Source organism: Phoenix dactylifera, chromosome 13 (assembly GCF_051530095.1).
Source record: "Phoenix dactylifera cultivar Ajwa chromosome 13, Ajwa_hap1_PhDact_Kaust_v1.1, whole genome shotgun sequence".
Taxonomy (NCBI): Eukaryota; Viridiplantae; Streptophyta; class Magnoliopsida; order Arecales; family Arecaceae; genus Phoenix; species Phoenix dactylifera.
Window position 1 is genome coordinate 22694441 of NC_143202.1, and position 20782 is coordinate 22715222.

Sequence of the window (20782 nt, forward strand, 5' to 3'; positions counted from 1 at the left end):
GCCCACATTGAGCAAGTTGACTTAATAATTTTAATTTGTCACCGTGAAACGCTACCTCCTGGTAATAATACCCAGATTCCAAATGTATAGGTTGCTAATCCATCTTAAAAAAGTACTCATTTCATTTGGCGGGAAAACCCTCACGGCGATATAAACATGGCGCCTCCCGCTCGCTCGCTCGCTCTCTCGCTCGCTCGCTCTCTCGCTCTCTCGCCATGGAATTCGACTCCGACTCCGACTCTGATGCCTCCCACGTCTCCGCCACCCCTCCCCGAAACCCTGAGCCTAGCCCTCCACCACCTCCTCTCCCTTCCTCCAAATCTAGGTCTAGGGTTTTCTCCCTCCCCAAATCCAGACGAAGTACCCCGCCCAAATGCAAGCCCAAGATCACTCCCAAACCAAACCCTAAATCCTCTAATCAGGAGACGCCGGAGCCATCCTTCCCCTCCGCCGATCTCTTAAACCCCCACGGCCTCTCCGTCAAGATCCAGCGGCCGTCGGACATCAACCGCACCGCCTCCTTCTCCCGCCTCGTCAAGTTCCGGAGGCCCTCCTTCGATCCCTCGGAGTTCGAGAATGGAGAAAATGTCGGTGCCGGTGGGGGCCCTGCGGGAAATTCCGCGAAGGAAGGAGGTCCTCCGAAGGATCCGAGGCCTTCCGAGATTCATGCCAAACTTAAAAGAATCCACCCTAACTCGATTGGATTTGAGGTGCCCGCGGAGCTGCCGAAGAGGCCGAGATGCAGCAACGAGGGCAATTTTGTGCGGCTGAACATCAATGGCTACGGAAGGAAATATGCGTACAAGAATGGACGGAGAAGGTTTGCAACAACTTCGCGAGGTCAGAGATACCGCCGGAAGTTCATGAAACATGGATCTGGAAATGATGCGGAAACATACAGCTGCGAGGAGGATAAATTGGCTTCAGGTAGCTCGTGGGAGCAGAGGAAGGGCTCAAATTGTCGCAATAATTCAATTGATGAGGCTGTGGTTGCCGCTCGAGAGGACCTATCTGATGAAAATTTGAAGAATTTGCTGAAGCTGACTCATGGGTATGATTCGTTTCGTAAAGGGCAGCTGGAGGCGATCAAGAAAGTGGTTGCTGGGGAGTCGACGATGCTGGTGCTGCCTACTGGTGCTGGAAAATCACTATGCTACCAGGTAAAAGACAAATTAGATAGGAAATAAAATCTGGCCTTGAATGCTGAACTCAATAAGTAAGAAAAGGCTTGTTTCGTATTATGCCTATGGTGATGCATGTATTGTATCCATTCTGCTGCCTAAAGAAAATCAAGGCAAAAATATGCATATATTGTTATTCCAATGGCATATAATTAGGATGTATCATGCTGTTAAGAACAATCACTTTTTCATGTCTTCAAGAATCTTTTGCTGATGATAATGATGTTCCTTCAGCTGCCAGCTCTGATTTTACCTGGGATAACATTGGTTGTGAGTCCTTTAGTGGCCTTAATGGTTGATCAACTAAGGAAACTTCCTCCGGTGATACCTGGTGGTCTACTTTCCAGCAGTCAGGTAATTAGATTACTATCACGCACACAAAGCTCGTTTGGGTTACAAATGGCACTATTTTTGTTTTGATCTCGTTTTCTTGTTCCAGACACATGAAGAGGCTTCTGAAACTATGGATAGGCTTCTTGGAGGAGATGTCAAGGTGAAATTTCATGGTTCTTTTGTTCAGAAGAACTATCTGTGATCATACTATCTGATGGGAGTTTTTTTTTTCTAAAGTTGTGGTTTGAGAAGCAAATTGGAACTCTTTTGGTCATCCTAACTAGCAAAATTATTGGGAGAAAGAGAAATCCTATTTCCTCTCAAAGTTAATTGAAACGCTCACCTGTGAATGAGAAAGTTTATTGTATTTACTTTTCAAACCAATGTGCTGATCAGGTGCCACATGTTCCCACAGAGCCCTATGGACACATATTAGGCTATTGTGGGATAACTGCCATGATTCAGTTTATAGACTAAACATCATTAGAATTTATCATGTCCGTGGTTGACATTGATATGTATTTCCCAGTAGGTACTGCTGCTTGTAAATGTTATTGTTCTTGGTTCTAGCTTAACTATCATGATGATGAGTTGCAGCTTGCTTTTCCCTAGAACAAGTGTACTGAACTGTGCTAATCTTTTAGATTATTTCAGGAAATTCACAAATGTATCTGATATTATGACCATTTATGAAAGCAATTTTCAAGATCACAGAACTGGAATGCGCTCTCTCATTTATGACATTTTACAAATTGCATGTGTTGATGCTATAGTGCATGCATGCAAACAGGCTTGCAGGTGAAAGATGTGCTAAATGATGACACAATTGTTACGATTATTTACATCATTCTACAACATGCATGCATGATGCTATAGACCATGCATGTAAACAAGCTCGTAGGCATTAATGTATGCACAGACGGATAAAAATATATGTGCATGCATTCTGCATCCATTTTCACCTTTGCTACATTTTAATAGATAAAGTTTATGGAACAGTGGTGCTAAACTGCTGAAATATCTGTGCTTCCTGCCTCAGGTGCTTTTTGTTTCGCCTGAAAGATTTCTAAATGTGGACTTCTTATCGATATTTGAGGATGCACTGTCTATATCGCTTGCAGTGATTGATGAAGCTCACTGCATTTCTGAATGGTGAGTGATTGGGGAGTGTTTTGACATTGTAATAACTGTCTTTTCTGATCCCTGGATTTTGAAGAGCAACTTTATGTGTTACACCTTTGTTTGCTGTACATAAATTCTTTGGAATGTTGATTGTCATATTGTCAATTAAGTACTTCCTTGGTTGCTTAACAACTAGTTTTGCCTTAAATAATTTGCAGACTTGAACAATTTCACAGGTCTCATAACTTTCGGCCTTCATATTTGAGGCTGAGGGCATCATTGTTTCAGAGCAAGCTTAATGTCAAGTGTCTCCTTGCAATGACAGCAACTGCAACAACTCAGACATTGCATGATATTATGCATGCTCTAGAAATTCCACCTAATAATCTTATTCAGGCATGCCAAATACGTGAAAACCTCCAGCTTGTTGTAATCTTGAGTGACAATAGGCAAGTGACATTCTTTAAACTCAGTTTACTTTGAATAAATTTGACTTATAATAGTTTACCTTGCATAAATTCGACTTATATTCAGCTTGGTAGTAAATGCAATTGGCTCATTTAGGATGACTATTACCTGAGGTTATTGCAGATTGAAAGATTTGTTGGTGCTAATGAAGTCCTCTCCTCTGATTGACATGCAAAGCATTATTGTGTATTGTAAATTTCAGGTTAGGCTTCTTTACTTTGCTTCATACCATTAAATCATGTATATGCTTCTTGATGCAGCCATCTTGTATTAGATTTATTGGTTTTGAATTTCTTATGATTTTGTTTGGCATATTGTTATGGTGGTGATTGTATCAAATTTAGAGAAGTGCTTGCCCTCGCAAAGTGGATTACTTTATGTTTACATGAGATAGAGGGAACTGAGGGAATTTATTTTTGTGATAGAAGCTGTAATTTTGTGACGGTCTATTCCTTTTATTTAATTATTATATATGTGTAAGTTTTCTAACCTTGTAGGAGTTCTTACTTTTTTTGGAGGAATGCTGTATGAACCAAGAAAATAATGAGGTGCTTCTTGTTTTGTCTATAGTTAATGATAGATGGCATATAATGATGTAAGTGTTGGTTGTGCAAATTGGAGCCCGAACCGTGCTACAAAATTATGAAGCGTTAAAATAAGAAGTTGAAGAAGATAGAGAATTTGATCGAGTATTGGACATCTTGATCAACGAATGCATAATAGGAATTATGGAAATGTCAGTAGGAGGCCCTTGGTTGGAAATTACTAGTTTCTTTTCTGATTCCTTAAAGGTAATATCACAGATAGACTCAAAATGAATTATATCTTTATAAAAATGTTCCTGCAAAATTTGGGCTGACATGAACTCTGAGATTGAGGGGTTTTCTCTTTTTTTTTTCGTATTGAAAGTATTGTAATTGTCAAGAGCTTCATGCTGAACATATTCAGTGATCTCTGTAGGAATACACAAGGCTTGACCTGACCTTTGTTACGCTGATCCACAAAATAATAGGCTTATAATTAGTATCATGTAAATCTTTACTAGTCACATAGCATTTAGGCTATGGGAGTGCTTATATAAATTAGTCAATATCTACAAAATGTATATAATGGATGGTTTCTTGCTATTCTGAGTGTCTTGAGTCTTTGGGAACCCAAATAAAAAAAGAGAAAGCAGTGTACAAGATCAACTTTGAGAAAGCCAATGACAGGATGCTCTCTTTCATTACAGCAATGGGTTCCTTATGAAGCCTCAATAATTCGCTACAATTTTTTCGTCTGGATGTAAGAACCTTTTTGTCTGCTTCCAAGGGAAAGCAATAGGATTCCGTGTCAGGCTTCATCCCTTTCAAGGTGAAATGGATATAGATCACCAGCTTTTTACAAAAAGACATGCTAATTTCCTATTTTAACTATTTAACTCAGTTTTCAGCCTCAAACTGTAGCCTGGATGGTTGCATTGTGTCCACGAAACGCCTAACTAGGGAAGAAGTGCTTCTCTTCGTAGCACTTTCATGGGTTTGCTTCGGGCAAGGCACTTTTGAAAATGGAAAAGCAACTGCAAACATGCCAGTTGGGTTTGAAACATTGGTTCTATATGTTTGTTTGTCTCTCTTGTGCTTATGGAATAATTAAGTGCGGCCATGCTTTTCATTAACATTTTTAAAGTAACACTAAGCCACAACATTTGTTTAAAAAGGCAAACATTTTATGGATATTGAAAACAATTATTTGTCACTATGGCACATTTTCTGCAATTGTATCATGACTTGGCATGGTATGGTATGGAACATTTTACTGTGCCAACCTGTAACCGATAAGAGCAGATTATGCACTACTTAAATCACTACATGATAGGATTGCTTCAGAAAAGAAAAAGAGCATGCTTAAAGTTTTGAAGAAGAAAAGAGAAGGAAGGTTGAAGCTAAGACCCAAAAATTTGATGGAAGTTATGATGATAAGACTGGCTTTGATGATCTGATTGGGGAGAGAAAGGATTTTCTTCAACATGCTTAACTTGGACCTCTCAATTTTTTTTTTTTACAAAAGTAGGTTTTAGCTCTCTTTTCTTTTATTAGAATTATACAATTGATTACAAAATCTCTATTTATACTAGTGAGGTCTGCTTTTACAAAAACATGGGTTGGATTTCTCTTCTAGTTGGAAGAGGTTACAGTTTTTCCAAAATAGCCATAATTATTTGAAATAATCATGGAAAAGCGAAAATGAAGGTTCGTAATCTCGGTTTCGGGTACGGTATGGTACGGTACACTTCTATATCGAAATAGCTCTCTGATCATTTTTCTCAATTTTTATCTCTGTATGTCTCAGTATAAGTCGGTACGCCTCGGTACGGACCGGGACGTGCCTCGGTACGAGGCGGTATGCCTCAATATGGGTGGTACGAGGCTTGTATACGCTTGAAGTTAAGTTTCCTACCAGTTTTTTCTCGATACAGTACGATACGCCCCGTACCGGATGGGTTGGTATGCCCCATACCGGACGGCTCGGTATTGGGCGGTACGGTAGACTATGGCTAAAATCTCTTTTGAGCTAGATCTTAATTTCTGTATGAATTTTGTCTTCAGTTAGCTTTGCCTAATTGTTCCTAAATTGTGAGTTATGCCGATCAAGGTCTTTCTTAGAAAGAAAACTTTGACGTTGACCAGACCATTTCAAGGCCCAAACATTGTTGTAGGTCCCCATCTACCATCTGTATCAAACCCTTTAGGGGTCGGCGCAACATGGTAGTACTTCTTGAAAGCTTCATTTTAGCGCTTGGCACACTGAAAATGAATGTCAGATAGAAAGTTATGACCTTTGGGGATTGCGGTTCATGATTGCATCTTGGATATGGCGGATCTTTCTCTAGAACTCTGTCCAGACTTACTCGAGGTGGCCAAAGAAGTCCACAATGGGTTTACCGATTCTCGTAGATCATTTGAGAAAATTAAATAGTTGATATGAATGAATAAGAAAGAATCCTAAATGTGGCTTTAAGTAGAATAGAATGGATCATAACAGTCTTAAGTTTGAACGAGGTAAAAAATCATTTAAGTTCTTATTGGCCCCTGGAAGTGTTCATAGTTGTCTATTCTTTTCTGCATGTCTCATTATGGATTTCATGCATATATGTCACCTTACATGTTCAAGGAAGCATTTGTTTCCCTTTTTTTCGTTTTTGCAGGTAGAAACTGAATTAGTGAGCAAGTATCTCTGTGATAATAATATCCCTGCCAAGGTCAGAAGTCATTTTCCATTGGATAGCATGCACATGCACTGGATTTACATAATTGCTGAGTCTTAATTTCATGATGCCATTATTGTTGCATCGTAGGTTTACCATAGTGGCATACCCACAAAGAATAGAAGCCGTGTACAGGAGCTTTTCTGTTCTAACAAACTTAGAGTGGTAAGATATAATTATTGCCATAGACAAACATGTGCACACACGCACACATATATAAAGATGACTTTGCTATTTTTTTTGTTTGTTAATGCTTTTTAAATCAATTGGTCAGATAAAAGCTTGGTGAAAAAGGATATTGTCTTTATTGATGTTTATGTTTACTGTTTTTTGATGATAGGTTGTAGCAACTGTGGCATTTGGAATGGGCCTCGACAAGAGTGATGTGCAAGCAGTATGAACATGCCAACATATCACCTGATGTTACTTTATTTTAGAAACATGGCTCAGTGCAGTCTGCATGTTTCACACTGCTCTGTATTATATTAATTATGGATTATGCATATGTTAGAAACTTGCCAAGGATCTCTGTTTGAAATTTTTCCTTTTTTCAGGTGATCCATTATAGCTTGCCAGAAAGCTTGGAAGAATATATTCAGGTGGCTACTAGAATATCTTCAATCCAGGAAGAGTTACAAGATATTCTCTTTTATTTTTCCTCTAGTAATGTTCAGGCATACGAATACTTGCCTTTGTAGGAAACTGGCCGTGCTGGAAGGGATGGAAGGCTATCCTATTGTCATCTCCTTCTTGATGTTACTACCTATTATAAGCTGCGTAGTCTTTCTTACAGGTACCAACATATAATTTTATTTTCACATGCTATGTATTGCTCCCATTCTTCTAAGATAACTAATCTACTTACATAATATGATGACAGTGATGGGGTAGATGAATATGCAATAAGCAAATTTCTTTCCCAAATATTTTCTAGTGGTGTCCCCTTATCTGGGAACATTTGCTCGTTGGTTAAAGAATCTGCATCCCGGAAATTTGATATGAAAGAGGAGGTATTTTCTTACTTCATGAATTCATATATTTGTTAGCTCTTTACCATATTTTATTTTTGATTTTGTCTTACTTTGGATTCAATTATCTTTTTTTTTTAAATTTTACATTTGTGATACATTCATTTGATAAGTCCATAAAGTGTCATTATGCATTACTGGAGCACTTCAAACTTGCTATATGTGTATATATCCTATATGGGAAGAAGGAAAAAAATCTATTGGACATGCTTTATTAACTCGAGGAAATCAAAAAGATGAATAGTTTACCATTCTTCTTCCAATCAGGGACTATATTGGCAATCCAACTAGGATGTTTCATCAATGAAGTCAGTGCCATTTGTTGACCCCTCCGATTTTTTGTCCTTCAATCTCTTGATGGAAATGTCTATATGGCTGTTTTGATGGCTTGTGTTTTGGGATCAATTGCCAGTAATGGACTCGAGTCCATGCATTTCTTTATATGTCCAAGGAAATACCTGCCCACAATAAAAGAGTACTGGTCAGAAGGTTTCCTATGTTTGAAATGGCGCAAGCACTTTGCTGGTAACACAGATGAAAGCTAGGGGAGCAAATGCAATTGGATATCCTGGTAGTCCTAATTGTAAACGATGGACACTGGGTGCCGTGTGTCTTGACTCACGAAGTGATGTCAAGTATCCTACCTCAGGAGTACCTTCACAAGAATAAAACTCAAAAAGGAATTGATGGTGGCCTGGACAAGTGATAAAGCATGTAGTTTAATTTGATGCAAAGAAAAGAACCTTATCAAGGCTTGACATGTCGTGAATCTTCTTGAAAGAAAGGGGTGCTGGCTCTTTCTAATTCATAGTCAAGTCCACCCTTAGGTCAATCTCTTTTTTTGTATTTCTCTATGAGAGGCCGATGAATATTGAGATACTCAATTCTTGTGAATGTAACGCGCATAGATTGAGCGAAGGTTTAAGAATAGGAAATATAGTCACGAGGCCCCTCCATAGATACTCAAACAATAATGGAAGTTCATCTATAAATCCCAATTCAGATTGTCATTCTCTACTTATTATCCTTTCTTGTTTATTCATCTGTAAGCATCTTTAAAGGCCTCCCCCCCTCCTCCCTCCCTCACTCTCTTTCTCTCTCTCTATTATATATTTATAGTATATAATATTTATATATTATATACATTATATATATGATATATATCATATATGTTATATATTTTATATATATATATATATATATATATATATATATATATACGTATCATATATATATATATTGAATGGATCGGATACCTAATGCCTAAAATGTTTCATTTAATGCCTGGATTTTTAGGTACTTCAGTAAAATGCACCACTGATAAAATGTAAAAGGAGGTTCAAGAATTGGCATCTGAGAAGGTTGCATGGCCTTAAGAAGTGGAATCAACTTGTTCTTATAGGAACTAATCTATATTACCATTTAATAATTGAACTATTTCCACTTTTGAGATTTAGATAATTCAACTCTTTGCAGGGTTCCTAGTCTTGATGTTTGTGCATTAATACTGTATAAGAAAGTCCTGAGAACTTTCTTATATGTCATTTTTGAAGTATTTGGGCAGCTGTTATCTTCACAAATGGTTGCCAGTTTTCCTCACAAATGAGTTTTATTGTCCTTCCTTTTGCTTTCTTTTCTTTTCCTTATTTCTTGTCTGTTGCATATGTTATTAGAAAAAAATTGAGCAAAGAGGGTCTATGTTTTCTTTTATCAATAAAAGTCTTAATTGAGTATATCATATTTTGATGTTTTCCTGATATATATGTCATTTTAGTTTATTGGTTGTTTGAAAACTCTTATGCTGGTTATTGCTTATGTTTCAATTTGTTCAAACATAAGGATAAAAGCATTTCGTGACAACTTGCACTTTCTCACAGTTTAGTGAAATTAGCTGTTAGAGATAGATCTACATTAGTTTGTAAACATATTTAATAATAATTATTACTCATGCATATATTTCTCAAAGGTCATATAAGAGGGGCACAGCTTGTTGAAATTTGGCCATTGGACAACTGTTTCTGGTGATATTCATTTCATCACTGTAACCCTTGAATAGTTGCCTATCAAGTTTCATGTTATCAAGGCTCTATGATCATCTTTCTTAGCTTGTCACAAAACCTTTGAAGAATTACTTGGAAATCAATCAACATCAGCATTTGTTGTCACTTCCTTGATGTCGCCTTCAAGGTAGTGCCTTTATTATCATATATTGCCAGAATGGTAGAATCCAGTGATATTTGCTGCTCGATGTTGGAAAAGTTGTCGGTGTTACTTTTCTAATGTGTTGTGTTGTGTTGGGGTTGGGGGGATGGGTGTTAGGTCACACTTTGGTACCTTAGGACCATGTGTGAGACTACATATTACCAAATTGGTCAAGAAATTAATGTATTTTTCCTCAAGCCATGTTTTAAACCCATATTACTAAAATTGATTTTATTTTGCTACTCCAGTCCAGCTTCATCCTGCAGACATTCTTTTTTTTCTTTCTCCCCTTATGATTCATCATCAATTACTTCCCTGAATATCCATTTATCTGATATAACTGGAACTGAAGGTGGTAACTTTTGATATATTTAAGTGTTATGCCCCCATCCGGATCTCCTTATTTTCAGATAAAAATATTTTTCTCCCCATCCTACATAGCTTGAAACAACCTTTTGCACATTTCTTATGTGTTTGTAACTTTTCTGTAAATACTCCAATTTAAAGTTTTTGATCTCATAAGAACTCTTCCATTGTTTTTGTTGATTGCAGGTGCTTTTAACAGTCCTTACTCAGCTGGAAATTGGCGATGAGCAATATTTGCGCCTACTTCCACAGCTTAATGTGACATGTACATTGTATTTTCACAAGGTGCTGAGGAAATTACATGTGCTCATATTACTTTTTCATTTAAATTTCTTACATTGTTTTGCTACAATCTTCTACTTGTATTTTATTTTTCTGCCTCGTGTCATAGTTTCACCATGTTCCAGGAGGAGAACCCCTCGTATTCTTGTGTATATATTTTTCGTTGATTCCTACTTAGTTATGCTTTTCATTTCTCTACTTGCTTTTTTTCCTTGTAAAGTAATTATCATCAATGTTTTAAATCTTAACAGGATGGAGAGTGTCCTGGCTCTCTGGTCCTGTTCTTCTAAGAAAATGGGATTGAGATGGGGTGGGACTCCGAAACCCATCCATGTGGGGAAAGAAGAAGAGCTAGGAAAGAAAGAAGGGAAGGGAAGAAGGAAAAAAAAGAAAGGAAAGAAAGGAGAAAAAGAAAAGAAAGAAAGGAAGGGAGAAAAATAAGAAAGGAAAGAAAAGAAAGGAAAGAAAGAAGAAGAAAAAGGAAAGAAAGGAAGGGAGAAGAAAAAGGAAAGAGAGGAAGGGAGAAGAAAAGAAAGGAAGCAAGGAAAGAAAGAAGAAGAAAAAGGAAAGAAAGAAAGGAAGGAAGAAGAAAAAGGAAAGAAAAGAAGGAAGAAAAGAAAGAAAGAATTAAAACAAACAAACAAACAAAAGAAGAAATAAAGGAAAGAAGGAGAGAGAGACGAGGGTACCTATTGGGACGATCTACAGGGACCATTATTGAGATGGGGCAGGATAGCGGGCATCCCATTCCATGTAGAAATCAGGACAACCCCTATCCCATGGGATTTAAAGCCTTGACTGTGATAGTAAAAACTTAAATTGTTTGAAACCCCAGTTTGAGAATTGTAAATAACATTGCAATTTGCAAGAAATTATTTGAACATCTTGATAATTAGACTGTTGGATTCAAAGTTCCAATCATCAAGTTCATGCTCATAAAGTTGCTCAACCATCTCTCTAGAATTTGGTGAGTTGATCACTATTTGATGTTTGTAAACTTGTTGACATAAAGAATTTGTGGCTTCTATTGTTCTTTTCATGGGATCTCAGCCTTATTGTTAGATTGCTGAAAGGAATTTAAAGTACTTAACTATGCCTTAATCTCAAACTAGTTGTGTCGGCTGCATTAATCCTTTTCCTCCAATCTACTCGGTTTAGGGTCTACTTTCTGAAAGACACCGAGATATCAAGTTATTCCTTATTACTTTATCCCTTGTGTTTTTCAGTCCACCTCAACCCTTCTTCTGAAAGGAGTTTAAATTAATAAGCAAGATTCGCCGTATTGGTTGGTATCGTATTGTACCGAGCTTACCGTACCGTATAGATACTGAACCAGTACACAATATTGTATTGTATCGACATTTGGTACACCTTGCCGTCTCATACCATACCGCATATTGATACTGTAATAGGATGATACCAGTATGGGATCTGGTACTGAGATAGCGAACCTTGTTAAGAATACATATTCTAGTTTCTAAGATTAGCACTGCAACCCTTTATATATAGCAAACGGCCTTATGCCGATAATAGGGTTTTAATATGCCACCTCTAGATTATGCTCATGCTGCACCATTTAGCTTAGCACTACTCTTTTGGTATAGTAGACTGACATTGGTCTAGCTAGACCTAGCTTCTCCTAATTTTTATAACATTGAGGTTGGACATCCCTTTGAAGCTTGCCAGTCTCTCTTTTTCCTCTTCAAGCCTTTCTTTTTGTTTTTCCCTTAATTTTCTTTTTCATATATTTTATTATTTTCTCATATTCCAGTCTCATCCTTCTATAGAGCTCTAATCTAACAACTATGCAGGCTTGGATACTTGTACTTTTGCTTTCTTTCATTTATATTCCTTCCATTTAGCTTGCACCATATGGGTGGATTTGGTGACATTCTTTGACCTCTTTGGAGGGATTGGTGTGAAGTTGGACAGGTTGTGTAGCTGATCTGGTTAATGTCCATGATGGTGCAATCTCATGATTTGAGGACATGTGGGATTCTTTTGGGAGATGGAACTCTCTTTGAAAGTGTCTGCTCCTTGAAAGTTATGCGGCCACTGAAGTTTTGCATGATGATTGACTTATCACCTACCAAGCCTTTTCTGTTCTTATTCAGTTCATAGATTAGCTGGTCCCAAATAGCTGGGAAAAGGCTAGCTGGTTATGGTTATTCAGTTCATGAAGTGGTCCTGTTACTGTAGCATGCTACTTTCTTCTTCGAAAACTATGCAGAGCCATTCTAAGGTGTCCATGTTTGGACTGTCCCAGACCATGCGTATCAGTTTCAGTTAGGATGGGTATATCACTTTAAATTTTGGTTGGAGCATATGTGGCTTTTTACTCCTCTGAATGACTTTATAGAAAGAGCTTTCATCTGGCCTTATTATGTACTTAATATGGAACTTATGGTACATTACTACAGGACTGACAATTGCAATTTTTTGCTCTTTGTTTCCTCAAGTAGTTTAATATGGATATTTCTCCAATTTTGGGATTAATTGTCAAGGAGATTCACCTGTGCTTATTCTTATTCCTGTGTCTTGGTGCTCCATTTCTCTTAGTTGTGCTTGTTGCTCCTCGAAGCTTAGACCTCTGCTTGAGGCCCTTAGCTTGCTTTTCCTTGAGGGCTTCTTCTTTCATGACCTTTTGTCAATATTTTAGGATCCTTACGTATTTGATCTAAGTCCTATTTACCCTTGCTAAGCATTAATGATAGTACTACCAGCATTCCTCTTCTACTATTGTATATTTTTATTTGTCTTTTTCTATAACAATGACTTAACATTCTAGTGGTGTCTCATTTTCTGTGACATTAAACATTACTGCTAAGATCATTAGTTGCTTTGCTTAGCTGTAGTCCTCCCAGGACCCTTACACTCCACTACCACTGTTATAGCTCCTCAGGTGGTCCAAACATAAGCCAAGATCTTTTTTAGCTCTTCTCCCTTTTTTCTGTATATTTTTGAAGTGGAAAATATATAAGAAAGCATTATCTGAAAGTTTAATGGAATGACTGAAAGGCTAGCAGAGTACATGTTTGATGGAAAAGAAATAAGGTTGAAACTTGAAAACATAATGGACAGTCATATTTCATTGCTTGGAACCAGCTTTGTTGATTCCTGGAAGTTGTTGAGTGTCAGTGCTGCATGATGCATGGAGTCAACAGTCAGACTACTGAAAAAAATCAATATGATGCATAAGTTTAATGTGCAGGGAGGCATATTATAGTTTCCATGGCTTTCCTACCAATCTTAAGACTTATTGGTATCTTTTGAACTGAACTCATGCTCTTCAATGAACATGAAATCTGAGTTAATCCTGACAGCATGGTTTGGGCCGGCCAAACATGCTTAGGAATTAGAGGTTATTGACCTGCGTCGACCACAACAGAACATGGTGACATAATGGTGTCAGAACCATGGAAAATTTGGACTCAAATGGCAAATATAAGCTGGCTATCTAACTCTAGACTTCGAGTTTATGTTCAAGCTCATAAAGCTCTTTCTGCTAAATGACCTATTTACCTGCTGACTTTGAAACTAAACTAGAGAAACCAGTAAACTGGATGAAAGTGTGGTAGCATCAGATGAGTGGACACCATTCACTTGTCTATCTGATTATAATTCCCTTTTTTTGATTGTTGATGCCACTCTTCTTGTGGTTGTGGCTGCTGATGTCACTCTTCTTGCATATGATGCTTTTTATCCACTCACCTCACTTCTTCTCATATGAGTTTCATTATCTGCAGATCCCATCCCATCTTATCCTTGCTTAGATATTTGAACATCGTTGCTTTTCTTCCCCACTGATCCCTTTTGGTAGCACCTGAAGGTTTTTGCTGATTCTTATGATGGACCTCAAAATGAGGGATACGGTGCTATGACATTGGTCTTACTGAAGTTTTCATTATATTTTGAAGCATAACAAAATCTTGCTACATACTGTTTGATGGGAATATGATTTGATCATTGGGATTCTGTGTGTTAACTGATAGTTAGACCCAAAAGATTAAGCTGTTAGGAAAGAGGTCAACAATACATATCAGGCCTTGACATCCCATCCTTGTGTGGCCTGGAATATGCACGTGAAGGCATAAACAAGTTAAGAACGAGAACCAGAAATGAGTCAGGAGAATAAAAGGCATGGCTGAATCAAAGGAAAAAATGGCCTAAAGGAGATTTGAACCCATGGCCTTCAGCTCTCATGCCATGTCAATTAACCAGCAGAACATGAAAACTCAAGCTATCAGGGAAAGGGTCAACAATGTGTATCAGGCCTTGACACTTGGAAGGTGGTGCCTTTTATGCAAACCATAAAACCAATGCTCCTAGAATCTTTTGGGTTGTTTGACATGAATTATCCAAGCATTAATTAGGCTATTCACATTTTTAAGCTTTGCTTCGATACTTGTAAAGAGACTTGAATCATTACTGACAATATATTTAGTAAAATTTGATTTATCTGTTTCTTAATTTATTGAACATTGAGTTTCTATTACTGCAGACAGCCCCGGCGTTGCTATCTGACAAGGATATTGTAGTTGCAACGATTCTGAAAATGTATATTTCTATCTATTCTTACTTCTCAGCTGTTCTATGTTTTTGTTTTCTCTTCAGTACTATTGATACATTGAGTTATTGATTACTGCATTACAACATGACATTTGCAGTTCAGAAATAAAGGAAGGGCATCATGTGTTTGACATACCAACACTAGCAAATACCATTGGCATATCAACCAAAGACCTGTTCAATCAGTTGCAAGACCTAAAGGTTTGGACAAAATCACCACTAAACTGATTGATTCTTATCGTTGAATTTGTTCTGAATAATCTAGTCAGCTTGCTGAGTTGTCGGAAGGTCTTGAATAAGTTCAGACATTCTAGAAATGGCAAAATTTCAGTTCAATCTTTTTACTTATTTTCATTGATTGTAGTTTGAGGAATTCCCACATAAATATTATGGAAATGATGCTCATCCAACTAATGTTTTTGTATTTGTTGGCATACACAGATAGTATTCTTATTTTTGCTCCAATGAAGGAGATGAGAATCATGAGATCTATAATTGTTATCAAGTTTTCTTTCTTTGCTTTCTGAAGGGGAAACTTCTAAAGCATTGATTTATGGTTACCCAGTTGCTGATGTTTCATGGATGAAGTTTCTTGCTGGAATGGGTTTTAGAGAGTTTTACAAATGTTACAGTGAACCTCCTTGTCAATATGGGAAATTCCTCTGAAATGGGAGACTAATTGGGAAACGGATTTTTTTGCTGCCTCTAAAGAGCTCACAAATCAGTGTCTTACAAGGCAGCCGCAAGAGATAGGCGGTCAAGGGACCACAGAGGGCATATGCAGGATGCAGGATGCATATGCAATTAGTATTTTTTAATTATAGAATAAAAAAAATATAATAGATATAATAAGAATTACAGTTGATCATGGTAATAATCTTTTGTATAAACAATATCAATACAAATAACAATAACAACTAACAATTAGTGCTTCTTGCTTTGTACTTGATACAAATAACAATATATATAGCATAATTGAAATCCACATCCACCCTTATCCTCAGTTTGAACCTGCTCCATCTGCACAGTCCCACATAAGATTGGGACGCATAGTTGCACTCATAATGCTAAGCTGGCCACATTTGTAGTCATACTATGCTAATTGAGCCACGCATATGGCTGCATAGCGCTAACTGGACTACTTTTTTGGCCTATGTATGTTACAACCGTACATACTTCATAGTAATTGTATATAGGCAAAGCGATACGGTTAGGGGACCGCAAATGCATATGCAGCCACATGCACCACATTTAAACTAATGCATCAAATATGCAGCTGTATTGTTTTCCACTTTGCCTGGGAAGAGGGAAATTGAACCTAATGTGCAAACATTGGAGAGGAATTCAACCCCTTGAAAATTATTCTAATGGGTTTGTATAATCTCTTTGTGGTGGGCTGAGATTTTGACTGAAGTAAAATTTAATGATACTTCTGGGTGGAGTGATATAAATTCGTGCTTCTTTCCTTTTGTCCTTTATGTCGCTCGGTTGGTATTCAGCTTTGGTAGGTTGTGCTTCATTCTGCTGTCTTTGTTTCTAATGCTTCCTTCTTTATGGCATTTCTGTTGCCTCAGATGTATCCTGTTTGGTGAAGGTCAAATTTGTGAGGAGCTTGGGTTTCTTTTCTTGGGTTGGGAATTTGGATTGATGTCCTAATTTGTGCCATCTTAATTTGTAATTCGTGAAGTTATGGGTGGTGTGCTTCACTTTTCTGGAAAAGAATAGAAAAGAAAAAAAGAAAAGAAAGTTTCTCTGAATTGTTATGCATCAAGATTGGGAAAGTTTTTCTGAAAAAAACTTTTGATGAGGCTGATGAAATTGTATGGAGCATGATTGTGAGAAAGAAAATTGATGTTGCCTTTTAACATGAGAGGTGAGATTTCCTTGCATGTAAACATCTAAAATTTCCAGAGGTTTTGGGTAATGAGCCGAGCTTTATAAGGTGATGACATCAAAAAATTTAGTTTCCAAAATTACAATTTTAAAGTAAAAAAAGGAAATAGTGGGTTTAGGCTGAGAAAATAGAAAGTATATCTTGGCTTTTCATTATGCTGCACATGCCCATCTTTTATGTTCGTTATTATGTATCAGTAGAAAAGATTGCTTCATCCTCCTGATACAGCATATACCGTAAGTACAAACTTATCCTTAGTGGAAGTAAGCTTCTAAATTTGGCACATAGTTTATGATGATTCAAATGGCAGATGCCATTTTGATTTCAAGTAGTCCACTTTTCCTCTTTCCTCCAAGAGGAAAAGTACATTATCTACACTAAGCTTGCCTTCATATCCTTGGACCTCTCTTGCTATTGAATTTCTACTCTACCAAGCAATCTATTGATTTCTTGAATTTCCAAGTATTTGCAAGGCAAATGCATGGTGTAGTTTTCCATCGTGAGTTGGAGAAATGAGTTATAGGCATCAATTGTTATTGCATGTATGATTTAATTCCCCTTCTATTTTCACTTGTCAGTGTGCAAGGTGGCTTCCATGTGTGTTGTAGTATTAGCAAGTATGTCGTGTTTTTGTCCTCACAATCCCATTTACAGTTTTCAGAATTCATTGCATCACTGCATATTTGTACCCAAAGTTGGACCATGTATTACAGTAAAATGATTTGACACATTTTGATATTATGAATATCTTTGATCTCATTTTGTTATGACTATCATGCCGGATAGTTTATAATTGTCTATCTTTTATTGTTCCCATGAAAGATTATAAATAACTGTGATTCTAGTATATTTCAAATTTTCTTTTTTCAGTTTGTTTATTTATGTGGAGAAACTATGTTTTTAATTCCTCTTATGACAATCTCAGTCTTTAGGAGAAATAACATATAATTTGAAGGATCCAGCTTTCTGCTATACGGTTGTGAAGCAACCAGATGACTTATGCTCCCTCTCAACCCATCTCACGACATGGTTATCTGAGGTTGAAAGCTGCAAGGTGAATAATTTTTTGCCATTAATTCCATATATCAAGTACTGCTGCAATCTATTAATCAAAACATGCTACAAAACCATATTCTTTGTATAAATATCCTTTGTCTCATCATTATTGACTATGGTAAATACATATGTAGCCTCTAGGTAGTCTGTTGAGAAATTTGTTAGCATTGTCATCGCTTTTGTTATTGGTAGGTAACAGCTTAGCTGAATCCATATTCAGTTTTTACAACCACATTGCCTAATTTGAATAGGTACTAAAATTAGATGCAATGTTCAATGTTGCAAATTTCGCTGTAAAAGAGTGCAAAAGAATTGTTGGTTGCTCCCAATCCTTGCATACAAAGTGCATTCAAGAAAAGGTTTTAGACTACTTCAGCGGGAGGCATCACACCTTCACTGATGATTCCTCTATGAAGATGAAACGAAGCAGGTTTGAGAAACTCTAAAGTTCCTTGTGATACATTGCTTTATGAAATTTCATAAGCCTGCTCTAGGATAAGATCGTCAAGTTTCTCTATTTTTGAATTTGGATTCATGTAATTGCACTAATACCATCTTCATTTACATTTTCCAGCCCGTTTCTGCATGCAGATATAAAGGTGATGTATGAATGCATATTTTTCACTTGGTCTGATTTTTTTCAATAGATGTTATTCACTTGGTCTGATTTTTCCGGTAGTTGATATTTTTCTTATGATTTGAAGAGCTCCCTTTTTTACCACAGGTGTTCCTGCAGAGTAATTCATATGCCAAATTTACCCCAAGAGCTGTTGCAAGAATTATGCATGGCATCCCCAGCCCAGCATTTCCCTCTGCAACTTGGTCAAAAAGCCATTTCTGGTACACTGGAACTTTAATTCTGTTCAATGGCACTGGAGCTTGAAAATTTTTTGATAGTCTTGTTATGCAACCCAGTATTACTGATTATCTTGTTAACTAGATGCCTGCCAGCAGTGGCTCAGGCACCAACCCATACCAGCCAGTATAGGGCATACCATACTGATCTAGTACAGTATCGGGTATGGTATGGGGGCTTAGCATGCCCCTATACACATGGTATAGCTGCTGCCCCGACTCCATCAGCATACTTAGTACCAGTACAGGGACAATATCATACTGACTTGATCTGTACCAGTAAGATACCGGATGGCTTCTGTTACTAAGTCAAAAACCTTGCTTGGCAGAATGCATGGGTTTAGAAAGAAAATTTGTTACTCTATAAGCCAGCAAATGATTAGAGCTAATTTTTTTGCCTTGTTTTTCTTTCTAAACTAGCTAAGTTGCTTAAAATTATTTGACAGGGGGCGCTACATGGAATTTGATTTTCCAGTTGTTATGGAAGCTGCAAAAATGGAGCTCTTGAACTTTGCCAGAAAAGGTGGAGAGTAAGTATGAGTATTCCCACTGCTAGCATTAACCATAACTACAAAGCCTTGTTTGAGTAGTTTGTTTTGGTATTGTGAATTCATAAGTCTTTCCCATTATGGGCCACCACCTATATTATTGCAACCTTATCGAGTCAATCTCTTTTGGGTTCTGTTCGATTAGTTTTGGCCTTCTTCTCTATTCACACAAATCCCAGCAACTCTCCTCACTGGGGTCTCTTCAGGTTTTCATTGTACATGCCCACACTTTTCATTGTACATGCCCACACCATTTAAAATGCCTGGTCATCACTTTGTCCTCATCTAGTGCAGTTCCTCCTAAGTATAATAATCCCCATCCCATTCTTCCTAGTTTTAGCGCATGTCCACTCAACATTCTAATCTCTGCCACATTGTCTTATTACTTAAAGACTTGTTATTAGTTGCCAAAACATAAAAGTGACACAACACCTCAATCTGAACTTTTAGATCTCATAATATAGTTATTCTTTCACTTATCTCTCCATTTACTTGTAAGTAAAGAGACTGCTTGCATTTTCATTTCTGTTGGCCATAAATTTGTTTGGGGCCCATTTTCATTTCATTCTTACGGACAGTAAATCTCATAACTACACATTCATACTAAATACCTAAGTATACAAAGTGTTATTCCATAACTCCACTCTATGTGATTGCATATGATAATTATTTTGACTCATGAGTTAAGTACAAAATTGAATTACATTATGGAGTAAGGTTAGGAGGTAGTAGAACAGAAATATTCATATTAATTTCCTTATATTTTCAAGTCATTCTTTGTGCAGATCTAATAAAAATGGCAATAAAATGTCTCTGAGATGCAAGATGACTGTACAAGAAACCATCTAGTTAGCTTGCCTGCTCTTCAAAATGAAGCAGGTTCCTGAGCACACTACACCCATGCATCAATTGCCTTAAATTTGTTTCTTTGTTTGCAATCAATTACCCATCATCAGGAATGAGTCAGTTTGCAATCATCCGACAGACAAGTTAAGGTAATATTTCTGTTTACTAGTTGCTAATTTTTGAGAAATAATTGTTAGATAGCTATGCTCATTCTGCATGCTCTTTATTACAAATTTCATGTTTTCTTTATGCTGTTTTTTGCAGGCAATGTGAAGAGAATTTATTTCGGGCTTCTACCCTGTCGACAAAGGCATGTAGCAGAATCCAACTTCTTGAGAAGAGAATAAAAAAATGTCAACTCAATATTTACATGTTGCAACCTCTACTGCTATTTTGGAAGGCAGTATCGTTTACAAATTAGAGAAGTCCTCTGTATATTTAAGATGGCATTCTGAATCATTTTAATTTCCACTTCAACCAACCTTGTTTTCTTGAGCAATATCAGATGAATGAAACATAAATGAACATAAATTATTCTAACACATTTAGCTAGCGAGAGAAGCTTCAGAATCACCGATTCAGAGATATGGCACCTGTTACCAATCATAGTCTCAAATTTTGTAGCAGATCCCGGAAATCAAATGCAACTATGTTGTTACCTTCCAAATATTCGAGAGACATTGAAACAAGGATGTCTGAAATCTGGAATGGTACAAGAAATGTCCAAGGTCTGTGTCAAAAATCATCAAATTGTGGAAAATTGCAAGTACAATAACGTTAGTCCT

General features: G+C 37.1%; 1 protein-coding gene across 2 annotated transcripts; it reads left to right on the forward strand.

The window, feature by feature from the left end:
• The first annotated feature begins 181 nt into the window (after nt 1-181).
• Nucleotides 182-20478, forward strand: LOC103714778 (DEAD/DEAH box RNA helicase family protein). 2 transcript variants are annotated; one of them, XM_039130886.2, is made up of 22 exons: nt 182-1160; nt 1416-1535; nt 1621-1674; nt 2554-2666; nt 2873-3085; nt 3228-3306; nt 6292-6345; nt 6442-6516; nt 6692-6745; nt 6906-6950; nt 7050-7144; nt 7232-7361; nt 10134-10232; nt 14731-14786; nt 14897-14999; nt 17618-17746; nt 18000-18178; nt 18323-18347; nt 18473-18588; nt 19050-19133; nt 19937-20146; nt 20262-20478. In XM_039130886.2, the coding sequence occupies exons 1-21, from the start codon at nt 216-218 to the stop codon at nt 19998-20000; spliced, it is 2832 nt and encodes a 943-aa protein (XP_038986814.2). In that variant the 5' UTR covers nt 182-215; the 3' UTR covers nt 20001-20146; nt 20262-20478. The 2 variants fall into 2 exon arrangements, with proteins under 2 accessions (XP_038986814.2, XP_038986815.2); XM_039130887.2 differs by lacking the exon at nt 20262-20478 and having other exon boundaries at nt 19050-19126; nt 19937-20110.
• The last annotated feature ends 304 nt before the right edge of the window (nt 20479-20782 follow it).